The 11,740-nt window shown below is 46.3% G+C and overlaps 2 protein-coding genes across 2 annotated transcripts in view; both read right to left on the reverse strand.

Annotated features, from left to right (window-relative positions):
* Positions 1 to 950: 950 nt before the first annotated feature.
* Positions 951 to 9,156, reverse strand: prrt1 (proline-rich transmembrane protein 1; the record flags this gene model as incomplete). Its single annotated transcript, XM_080516216.1, has 4 exons — positions 8,827 to 9,156; positions 4,600 to 4,946; positions 3,520 to 3,711; positions 951 to 1,127 (listed from the first exon to the last, which is right to left on the reverse strand). The coding sequence occupies exons 1-4, from the start codon at positions 8,843 to 8,845 to the stop codon at positions 951 to 953; spliced, it is 735 nt and encodes a 244-aa protein (XP_080372342.1). The 5' UTR covers positions 8,846 to 9,156.
* A 1,227-nt stretch (positions 9,157 to 10,383) lies between these two features.
* The window catches only part of skic2 (SKI2 subunit of superkiller complex), a 13,632-nt gene continuing 12,275 nt past the window's right edge, over positions 10,384 to 11,740 (reverse strand). Inside the window, 4 exon segments of the mRNA XM_080515864.1 lie at positions 10,384 to 10,661; positions 10,663 to 10,736; positions 10,739 to 10,820; positions 11,494 to 11,634. Of these exon segments, the coding sequence (XP_080371990.1) occupies positions 10,620 to 10,661; positions 10,663 to 10,736; positions 10,739 to 10,820; positions 11,494 to 11,634 (339 nt within the window). The 3' untranslated portion in view covers positions 10,384 to 10,619.

An 11,740-nucleotide genomic window follows, 5' to 3' on the forward strand; every position in this document is an offset into this window, starting at 1 on the left:
GCACTAAAAGAACTGTGACTGCAGGCGGCTGTATCACCTGGTTACTACAAAGTGCAATATCATCTTCATAAGACATCAAATTCAGGCCGATTCAGAGCGGCGGACGGCGGCGAGCTCGTGATATCCTGGCAAATTATAACAAGGCATGGGTAGATACTGGACAAAGTCATAAATAATACCACGTGTGATTCATACGCTCTGAACCGTCTGGTCCGGATACAATGTCCCCACAGGTGTGAATAAATACTCTGTTTGGTTACGTTTGACCGGCGCCTGTCAGTCCAGGGTCCCAATGTGAACCCGTCGCCTGAAATCAGTTTCCTAAGCAGCAAAGAAACACGAACTCTGTGGACCAACGAGGAGAAAACGTGTGGATATTTGCACTTGAAAGACTAAAAAGTTCCTTTTTTTCACTATAAGCACTGGTTTTTTTTTTTGTTTGTATTGTTTTTTTTGGGGGGTGGGGGGGTTGCATTGCCTCAAATTTCAGGGCTCCACGAAACACAGCGATGGAGACGCTGGTCTAACTACATCAGCGAAGGCCGTATGAATTAATAAGAGTGGAATGAATTGTTAATGCAAGGAAGCTTTGTTTCCCTCCCGCAGCTCATATCTAAGTGTATGTATTAAGCGGCCGCTGTGCAAAGAGGAACACTGGGTCTTGTTTCACAGCTGACTGCGTTTTTTGCTCGTGATCTTCAGCCGTGATCGGTCGCTTTTTTTTCTTTCTTTTTTGATGGGAACAGGTTGGGTCAAATCTGTGTGTGTGTTTTTTATGTGTGTGTGGTTTTTTTATGTGTGTGTGTGTGTGTGATGAATAGAACAAGCCAGAAAAAAACCCCAAACCCATCTGAGTGCATTCTCAGGGCTCCCGTTTTCCTCCAGAGTAGTTTTGCGGCGGGCCAATGTTTGCCACGTATCCCCCGTCACAGGAGACGAGCGCCCGGCGTCTACGGCTCCCAGTCGTCGTCGTGGTGCTGCGAGGCGATGATGACGACCACGGTGAGGATGGTGCACAGCACGATGGAGGCGATGCCCACCGCCAGGCTGATGAAGGAGAAGTTGCGCGCCTCGCGGGAGGCGATTTCCGCCGTCACCATGTCGCCCCGGGCGATCGCCGTGCGCACCTGAGGGGAGCGGGATGGCGGGGAGAGGGAGAGAGAAAAATCAGAATGTAAGACCCTGTTTACACGACAACGTTTCACGTGACGACACCTAATCCCTTAAAAAAAAAAGGGGGAGTGTGTTTAGACTGCAGCAGCACAGAGACAAAGATGTAGTTAGTATGCCCGGCCTTCGGAGGGCGCTGTTTCTTGATTATTGTAATGAAACCACAGACATGTGAGCAGAGAAGAATACGCTATAAACGTCAAGAAAATTGAGAAAACCGGACACCTGCAATGACCGATGACGCATCAGATGCTATCAGGGGTGAGTCTCAACTATAAAACGACTGATATGGACGAGCAAACGAGAATGCTGACCGTGAACGATATCACCGCGGGTCGCCATGTTTGTTTACAAGGGAAGGGAGGGGGAGAGATGAGCGCATGCGCAGTAACAGGCTCTGTAGCCTCCGGCAACATAGATATAAAACACTAGATCCACCGCCTAACATTCGTAGCTCGCTTGCTAGTCCACGTAGCAACACAAAAAATACCTCGTTTTAAAGCTGAGGAAAAGCTCTATCCTGTGGAAAAATTATTGGGATGGGGTGAAAGACTGTTGCTACGTGTTGCAAGCGAGCTGCGAATGTTTTTGTGGATTGTCTAGCCTGGGCTCTTTATGTTTAGCACGAGCGGGAGACCTCTCCAAGATGGCGGCGCTGCAGGCACGTCGCGTCAACCGGCGCTGATAGGCCGTGTGGCATCTAGTGTTTCTATCTTTGTCCGGCAATCTCTGCAGGAGGAACTAGCGGCTGTGAAAGAAACTTTCCACCTGGTGTCGTGTAAACAAACCCCCGAAAAGTGAAGAAAGTTTCTTTTGCGGACACACTCGGATTCGTTGTCGTGTAAACGGGGCCTGTAAAGTTATGTAAGGGGAAGATGTGGCGAGTGGAGAAACGCCACGGACGGATCGATTTCACTGCAGCGCAGGCTGAATGTGCAGAAAGAGGCCACTCTGCGCGGCATTAACACACTTTAACAACGTACACAGCTCGGACCGGCGGGTCCACGCTCTGTCAGCTCAGCTCAACTCACAGCCAGCTGAGCAGGCCCAGGGGGGAAAAATCCATTCTGTCCCGTTGCACTGACAATGGTGCAGTTACGTAATGCGGGTGCGTGGTGGTCAGCGCAGTCTGCCGCTGCGGAGGTAAACAACGGGCATCGTGAGAGGCACCAGACCGAAGCTTTTACACCTCAGATAACCTACAAGCGACGCGGCGACGACGAGCGTTTGAGACGTCGATTCCTGTGGTTTTGCATCATCAAACTTTTTGCAGTCTTTTGCACGTCGGCTCCAAAAAAAACCTGGTAAATTCACCCAGTTGTGACGTTTATTAGTCCACAGTGGTATTGAAAAAAAAAAAAAAATCTGTCACATCCTGTTTTGACGTAAGTCATCAGGGATGAACGATCTTTCCGAACAGCGGCACGAAGCAGGACAGCCTGCGTGTGTGTTCACAGGCAACAATATCCCCACGCAGCCTTTTTCCACTGACAGCCCATCAAAACGAAAAACAATAAACCCTTAACTCGTCAACGGAAACACACCCGCAGCACAAGCAAGACAATTAATGAAAACTTTATTCCGAAGGCTGACGTGTAGAACGATATCTCCCAACGTTATCGCCCATAACGGCGTGCAGGCGTAGACTCAGGAGTGGAAGAGAAATGGGATTGTTGAGGGTGAAGTCGGGGACGGGACTTCAGCAGGTCGACGACACGAGTGCAGAGTGAGTTCTAAACACACACAAGGTAAACAAAACAAAGCTGGCCGCAATCAGGGAGGATCATCAAGAGGAGGCGTGAGGAAGAGCGACAGGCCACGTTTACACACCCTAGTATTTAAAAATAATGTTTGGCACGAGCATTTACACATAAACGCAGCTACGAGCCTCCGTTTACATCGAAACTGGAGGAGGCGGAAATTTTACGTCACAATTCGTAACGAATTGTTTTTGTTTTTTTCCAGGATTCTGATTGGCTATCAGGGCTTCATGCGTCTCGTTACACTGACCCCTACAGGTTTGGCTGCTCATAGCAGCTCTGAAGCAGGTGCATGAACCCAGGTACATGTAAAATGTAACTGGACTAAAAGCTCCTGCTATACCTTTGTGTTTATTGTTCTTCACGCAATGTGGAAAAACAAATAAAGAAATGAATGAATAAATCAAATTGAACCGTCGAACCATTTCAAGCAGGTCCGACTTTGTCTGCACATTAAACAAGCAGGGAAAACGGTTCCTGCTGTTCTGATCTGCAAACTGGAAACTATTTTCTTGAAGGCGTAAACCCGGGTTCACCATCAGAGATATATATAAAAAAAAAAAAGCAGACGCCCCGCAGCGGCACTGACCTGCACGGCCTTGATGATGGCGATGATGCCGGTGGGCCAGAAGCAGCAGACGGTGGTGAGCACGGCGATGGGCAGGTAGTCATGCGGCGGCCGGCGGTCCATCAGGGTGATGCTGGGCGGCATCTGCATGGGGTGGATCTGCCCCGGCGGGATCCCCGGGTGAGTTCCTCCCGCTGGCATGTAGGGTTGCCCCTGGGGGGTAGAGGGGGGGGGGGGGGGGGGGGGGAGTTAGCGGTGACCGCGGTGCAGCTGAAAGCCGAGCGTCTGATCCTGGCAGTCCCACTGATTTGAGGTAAAATGAGCAATGCAGGTGCGGCTCTTGATCATATTCTTCCACCACTCCTCCGTCCTGTACGCATTGAAATTACTGCTCCGGTGATGCACAGGTGCACTTTGATTTATTTTTTCATATATATATTTGATGACTCACAGTCACTTTCTGCTGCTTCTCCTTGATGTGAGTTCGCCGTGGAGCAAATCTGTTTTTTTTTGTTTTTATTAATCTCCTGGATGCGAAGATGGAAATTTACTCTTATTAATGGATTTTAAACACAAATCAAACCAGTCGGCCCATAAAGTCTGGATTCAAACCGGGCACTCGCTCCCTCTGACCACTGCACCACTGGACAGTTAATGGTTTCTCAGAAAACTGGAAATGTAAAATCACCTGCTTCCAGAGACCTTGAAATTCAGATTATACAGCTTTAATTAAGTAAAAGTTAAAGTTACTGGTCCTGACATGTTGTTGAGTACAAAAGTGAAAATTGTTTATTGATGCTTTTATTTTCAGGCCTCTTGAAAATAAAACACTCAAAATATAAATACTTATGGAATTATATATCAATTCCACTTTTTACTTTTAAAAATAATATTCTACTTGTTTGGGTTTTCTAATTAAATGTACTTAGAATTCACTTCCTTTCATCTCATATTCAAATAATCAAACTGAGTCGATGTTTCCAAGCCTTTTCCCCCCCCATTCTTATCTGGTATGAACAATATTATTAAGGTTTGACTGGCGGATGTGCAGATATCTGACGTCAGATCAGTGAAATACAAGAACGTTGATCCGCGACTCACCGAAGCCATGGGGTAGACGGGTACGTAGGCCGTGCAGGGCTGCAGCTGAAGCGGGTATCCCGGGTGGAGGTACCCCACCGGAGGGGGCGGCATGGTGCCGCCGGGGCCCTGGGTCTGCACGGTGTAGCCCTGCTGGGCCGCGGGGGGGCCCGGGGGGCCCAGCGGCCCGCAGTGGAACTGAGTCTCTTGGAGGTATCCCTCGGTGCCCGGGGGCGGAGGCGGAGCGGGGTAGTTGGGCTGCGTTCCCGGCGCCTGGGGCATGTTGGGGTGCTGGGGCACGTTGGGGTCTGGAGGGCCGGGGAGGTACGGAGGAGGCTGCATGGCCTGACGTCCGGAGTCATCGAGCCCTGAGAGAGGAGGAGGAGGAAGAAGAGGAAGAGGAAGAGGAAGAGGAAGAGGAAGAGGAAGAGGAAGAGGAGGAGGAGGAGGAAGAGAAAATTCATTAATCTTTCAGGCGCTGAAGCCAAAAACACAGAGAGACTCACACCTACAGATGGTTTTGTTTCCAAAACAGAATAATTATATGATTTCACTGGTTATTATAGCATGATGGTTATTTTAGAATAGAACAGAACAGAACAGAATACAATACAATACAATACAATACAATACAATACAATAGAACAGAGCAGCATAGAACAGAACAGAACAGCATAGAATAGAATAGAACAGAGCAGCATAGAACAGAACAGAACAGAACAGAACAGCATAGAATAGAATAGAATAGAACAGAGCAGCATAGAATAGAACAGAGCAGCATAGAACAGAACAGAACAGAACAGAACAGCATAGAATAGAATAGAATAGAACAGAGCAGCATAGAATAGAATAGAACAGAGCAGCATAGAATAGAATGGAATAGAAATACTTTATAAAACCCCAGTTGTAGTTCTCATATCACTTTTATAAACATGATTCATAAATTCTCACCTCACAGTGTGTGTATGTGTGTGTGTGTGTGTGTGTGTGTGTGTGTGTGTGGGGTCCGGGTTCACCTGCACAGCGAGAACATACAAACTCCACGCAGATCTCAACCCACACAATCGCCCAAAAGAAAAACCAGAGGAGGAATAAAAGAAACAAACGTTCTCCGTCTGTCCGTCGAATGTAAAAAGGAGAAACAATAATAACCAGGTTTTTAAAAAAAAACCTCCACACGGCCTGATATTTTCCAACCTGCGCCGTGTAATGATGACAGCGGCTGACATTTTGTCTCCTTCGCGGCGACGTTCATTAGCACAGGTGACATTTCACCTGAGGATGAACCTCGGCCCGACGTTTCTCTGCACCTCGGCTCCTTTCTGTTTGTTTAACAGAGAACATGACTGATGGGGTGTCGTGTTCTCACAGCAGGGGGGCGGTTGAGGTAATCTGCTGTGACAGGGACATGACGAGGAAGAAAGGCAAAAAAAAAAGTGGAGATGGATGGAGGACAGAGAGAGAGAGAGAGAGAGGGAGGGAGGATATGATGGGACAGAAGAAGGAGAGCAGCTGAGTGATGAGGGATGACGACTTGCGCTCGGGGAACCGGCTTTACGTAACAGTCCCCGACTCACAAGCAGGAAGTGGACCAGAAACAGGCAGAGAGGAGGGACGAGGAAGAGGACGAGTGGAGGAAGAGGATGAGTAGAGGAAGAGGAAGAGGAGAGGAAGATGACGAGTGGAGGAAGAGGATGAGTGGAGGAAGAAGATGAGTGGAGGAAGAGGACGAGTGGAGGAAGAAGACGAGTGGAGGAAGAGGATGAATGGAGGGAGAGGACGAGTGGAGGAAGAAGACGAGTGGAGGAAGAGGATGAATGGAGGGAGAGGACGACTGGAGGAAGAGGACGAGTAGAGGAAGAGTGGAGGATGAGTGGAGGAAGAGGATGAGTGGACGAAGAGGATGAGTGGAGGAAGAGGACGAGTGGAGGAAGAAGACGAGTGGAGGAAGAGGATGAGTGGAGGAAGAGGATGAGTGGAGGAAGAAGACGAGTGGAGGAAGAGGATGAGTGGAGGAAAACGACAAGTGGAGGAAGAAGACGAGTGGAGGAAGAGGATGAGTAGAGGAAGAGTGGAGGAAGAGGACGGGTGGAGGAAGAGTGGAGGAAGAGGATGAGTAGAGGAAGAGTGGAGGATGAGTGGAGGAAGAGGATGAGTAGAGGAAGAGTGGAGGAAGAGGATGAGTAGAGGAAGAGTGGAGGAAGAGGATGAGTAGAGGAAGAGTGGAGGACGAGAGGAGGAACACCTCCAAAAAGCTCACGGCTCTGCAAACCGCAGCAGAAAGCAAACATCTTGGTTTTCGTCTAAAGTCGAGGGACTTCGTCCAACAAACATTGAAATGGGATCCTGATTAGAAAAGTGACGACAGGAAACGTTATTGACTCACATAAAACCTCTCCGAGTCATAAATCAGCTTCTTGTGGCTAAAAAGAAAAAGATAAACAGTCTGACAGCCAAACCGAACACAAAGACGTTCATGCTTCCGGAGCCAAATATTCAAATACTTGAAACTTCAACAAGAAGATCAAGCTAATAATTAGTTTTACCCTCCAATTATATGTTTTTATTAAGATTCTGGATGGAAAATGTTAAATAAAAAAGGCAATCATGCCTGAAAAACACTTTAATCTCTTTGTTGATCCATTTGTTGACGTTGAAAATGTTGAGATTCTGTTTGTTGCTTGATATTTTAATTAATGCTGCACTTTATCTTTCAATCATACAACTATTTGTTTATTAAAACTATTCAAATCATTCTTTTTATCTTTTGTGCTTTCCTTGTTTGTTTGTTTTAAATTCCCTTTTCATGCTCCCTTCACTCTTATTCTACATTTGCCATGATGTCCATGTTTGCTGGTGTTTATTTCACATTTTGTTTCCCTGTTTTGTGGAATGAGGGAAGCAGGATTTAATCTGATTGGACGTGCAACAAAGCTCAGATGCACAGATTTAGTCATTATTGTTACAAATTGAAGCCTTTTTAATATCTACACATACATCTTGGTATGTATCTGCTGTCTGTGTCTCCGTACCTCCGTGTGTTCATATGTATTTTAATTTATGTGAAGCAAAGCAAATCACTTTAATTCCAGAGCATTTTTTAGCCACAATCGAATGCCTCACGTCAACACATGATCAGAAAATGCAGAATAAAAGCAGAAAGCAGACTGACGCGATAAGCATGATCTTTCCTTGATAAATCACCTGATATTTTGCATTTTATTTGAACTTAACTGGTTAAAAATGTCTATGACGGCTTGTTTTTAAGCACATGACCACGAATCGGAGGTATTGGTCGACTCTGCACACCAGGAGACATTTTGACCTGCAGCTGCTGGGGAAAAAAAAAAAAAAAGCTCAGTAACTGATGAGAGTAATGATTGGCGCTCGCGCTGCAGCCTGGAACACGGAGCCGCACTGGGATGTGCAATGCAGTCCAGCTGATGGTGGCGTTCTGCTTTCGACTGACTGTTGAATAACCACAGGTTCCATATGGAGGAGTAAACTGCTGTATAGCAGGTTAATAACACAGCCTTTATCGATCATTAGTAACTATTCGGTGTTTTTTTTTTCTTTATGAGCATCAGTGGAAACTGTGTGTGTGTTTATGTGTGTTCAGCCATCACAGATCTGATTTAAAACAGCGGCTATGTTTGGAACCACAAACTGCATCCTGCTGCACAGTCTGAAACAAATGGATTTAAAAATAAATAAATAAATAAATCAGGTGTCATTTTCCGCTTCATCTCTTTTCTTTTCATCTGCTCATGATATCCAGAGTTCCAGCTGCGCCTCTTACGTCCTCACACACAATAGAAGCCCGAGACGGAGGAGAGAGGCTGAGATTGTTATTAACACGCGCAAGAGAGAGAGAGGAGAAAAAAAAAGGCGTGCACGCGCAAAAGGACACCCACATCCTTACGCAGGCTCGTGCGTAATGGTGATAATGGCACATTGGCAGATTAAAGGTAAAGTTCTTGGTAATATATTGGATTCACTGAGTGGGTCAATGCAATCCGGGGCTCCCGGGGTAGAGACGGGAGGCAGCAGCAGGAGGAGGCTGTCATTTAAAAAAATAAATAAATAAATAAAAAAAACTCTCCATGGAGACAAATTGCGGCCCTGCGGTGCGTCGAACTGCGCCCACACGGCGGCGGCCGGTGCGTCTCCGCCGGAGCTGCTGCGGATGTTGGGCACGTTGACGAGGCTGTGGAATCACGATCTGTGGGGACAAAAATCAAACCTCACCGTGTTTTTCTGACGACATGCCTCCAGATCTCCTGGCGGATCGGATCAGTTTCTCCTCCAGCTGCTGATGAAAATCGCTTCTTTCGTTTGTTTGTTGTTTTTTTTTTTTGCTGCTTCTTTGTTTTTTTTTTTTATTTATTCCAAACGTCCGCTGCCCATCCTCGGGATGTCTTCATCTTCTAAATAAAATTAAAAAAAAGAAAAACCAAACCAGCCACCTTTTCTTCTTGAACGTGAAGTTGCGTGTGGCGGCTGGTCTCCGGGTCTAATCAGGGTTTTTTTTCTTTTTTCTCCACTAACGCGTCGCTACATTGAATTAATGAGACGCAAACGTGTTGGTCTTAAAGCGACAGTCTGAACCGGAGAGACGCGCGAGCGCGAGCCGGGCTGCTGGAGCGTCCCATCACAACAATGAGACGGATTTCTCTCCTCCGCGTGACATCTCACCACCTCTGTCTCCCTCCTCCTCCTCCTCCTCCTCCACCTCCTCCTCCTCCTCCCGTTTCACTGCAACACATCCCCTCACACCAGAAACAAACGATGCACAACGAACAACAACTTAATCATTAAATCACAAGTGTGAATAACTTCTCAGTAGTGCAAGAAAACATTTCAGCCTATAACTAAGTTGATTTAAAAAAAAAATATTATTACATTACTGAGGTCCCGTTAAAATTCATATAAAATGTAATAACGCAGCAATAGCGTGATAATACATAAATTAAGATTTATAAGTGGATTGCATCGTCATTATTTCCTTTTGTCTTTCAAATGCACTTTTATTTTCTTAATATCTTGTTTTATTTCTGATTTTTAATGTAATTTTATGTATTTCTTTCCCTATGTGAAGCACTTTGAATTCCCTTGTGTATGAATGTGTTATTACAGGTCAGGGTCACCTGGACTTAACATCAGGATCAATAACACAAAGACGTGACTATATTTGCAGAAATTACATATATATGCAGGTATAAAGCACTATATACTCATTTTTTTTACATCATTGGTTGCTGCACAACACGTTAAACACCATGCAGAAACAAACAATGAGCAATGACAAATAATATTAAGGTAATAAATCCAACAACACCCCAATAATGCAACAAAATATTTTACCATTTTGACATTTATGTCGTTAGCGGTTACAATATTGGAGCGGCTTTAAAATCCTCATGTAATGTGATATAATCAATTGAATGTGGTAACCGCAATCAATAGTGTAATAATACATTATGCAACGTCTCAACCAGCTGAAAATGGAGCCGACACGAGGGAAACCGGGTCAAACTATCAACTGACGACACATGAAACACAACAGTACGTTTTTAAATGATTAAAAACAACCTTGAGTGGGAGGATTTCTTGGACACACCGTCTTCATCCTGCACTTTTCTAAAATATCATTTCTTTAGCCCTGTATTGCCAAATATATGTATATATATGCATATATGTTAAGTCTTTTTAAATTGATGTAAACACATGGAATTGTTTTGCATAAAACAACACAAACACAGAGAAACTGTATACATGTTTTTTTTTGTTTTTTAATTATTATAACTGTACAATAAATTACAATCCAAATTTGTGGATCATCGCCGATCGTTTTTAAAAAAATCCTCGCGTCCCTTCGTCATGACCGAGATTGTTCATGTAAACATCAACATGTTTCTGTTGGCAGCGAAGACGCTGGCGTCTCCACCTCCCCCATACGTCTCCGTCTTTCTCGGCTGCAGGCACCTCGACTCGCTCGCACATTCACCACCACCATCCTCCTCCTCCTCCTCCTCCACCCCTCAGTGGGTGTAGAGCGAGGCGGTGAAGACGATGTCCCGGCGGGATGGCGAGGGAGGCCTTCTCCATCTTGCTCCCCAGGACGGAGTCCCCCACGATGCGGGCGGCCTGCCGCACCTCTTCAGCACCTCGTCCAGACGCTGGATGCAGCGGACCACCGTCCCCTCCTGGACGTCCGTCAGCTGGGCGATCTCGGCGAACGGCTGCGGGGGAGGGAGGGGGGGGGTCAGTGTGACGTTTAGCTTAATGACTTATGAGGTTCTACTTGAACGCCGGCATTATATTTGATCGAAAGCCGCTGCCTTTCGTTTGTTATGGAGAAGCAGGTGGGCGGCGCAGAGGAAGGGAAAGAAGAGTTTATCCACAGCTACGAATGGAGACGATGTTCAACAAGACAAACAGAAACGAGGGTCACGTACCTCGTTTTTTTAATCTAGAAATGGGAATCAGATGCAGATCGGACCTCGTTTTATGGCCAATCATGCAGAAAACTGCTTATTTTCCCCCGTTGACAGTTTCCCTTGGTTTCAGGAGGAGATTCCCTCTGATTGCATTTACACTTTAAATGAGTCGGACCCTCGTCCTCATACCGAGCGGTTGTCTGTCCCGTCCCACGGCAGCTCCAATCTCAGGCATTTGATCGTCACGCCAGCGACGGAGGGAGTGGAATAAAACCAAACAAAAAAAAAACAAAAAACAAAAAAACCAAGGGAACAAATAACAGAAATTCGATGCTGTGTTCAGTACAAAGGAGAAACTCATATCCAACACAGGATAACGGATTAGAAACCGCTTCTGATCGGATGTTTTTCACACGAGAGAAGAATGTAACGCTCTGTAACCGTTTGTCCCCGATCCTGAAGAGGTGAACCTCACCATGCCTCTGGCCCAGCAGTACACCACCTCCGTCAGGCCGAACTTCAGCTGGCCCACAAACTCCTCCGCCGTCTGCGGAATCCCACAATCCATCTGGAGCTCGCCGATACGCTTGGCGACAGACAGGACGCGGTCAATGCCCTGAGGAGGAGGAGGAGGGAGAGGGGAGGAGGAGGAGGGGAAAAAGGGGAGGAAGAGGAGAGGAGGAGAAGGAGGAGAAGGAAGGAGGAGGAGGAGAAGAAAAAGG

Source organism: Blennius ocellaris (genome assembly GCF_963422515.1).
Source record: "Blennius ocellaris genome assembly, chromosome: 20".
NCBI classification, from domain to species: Eukaryota; Metazoa; Chordata; class Actinopteri; order Blenniiformes; family Blenniidae; genus Blennius; species Blennius ocellaris.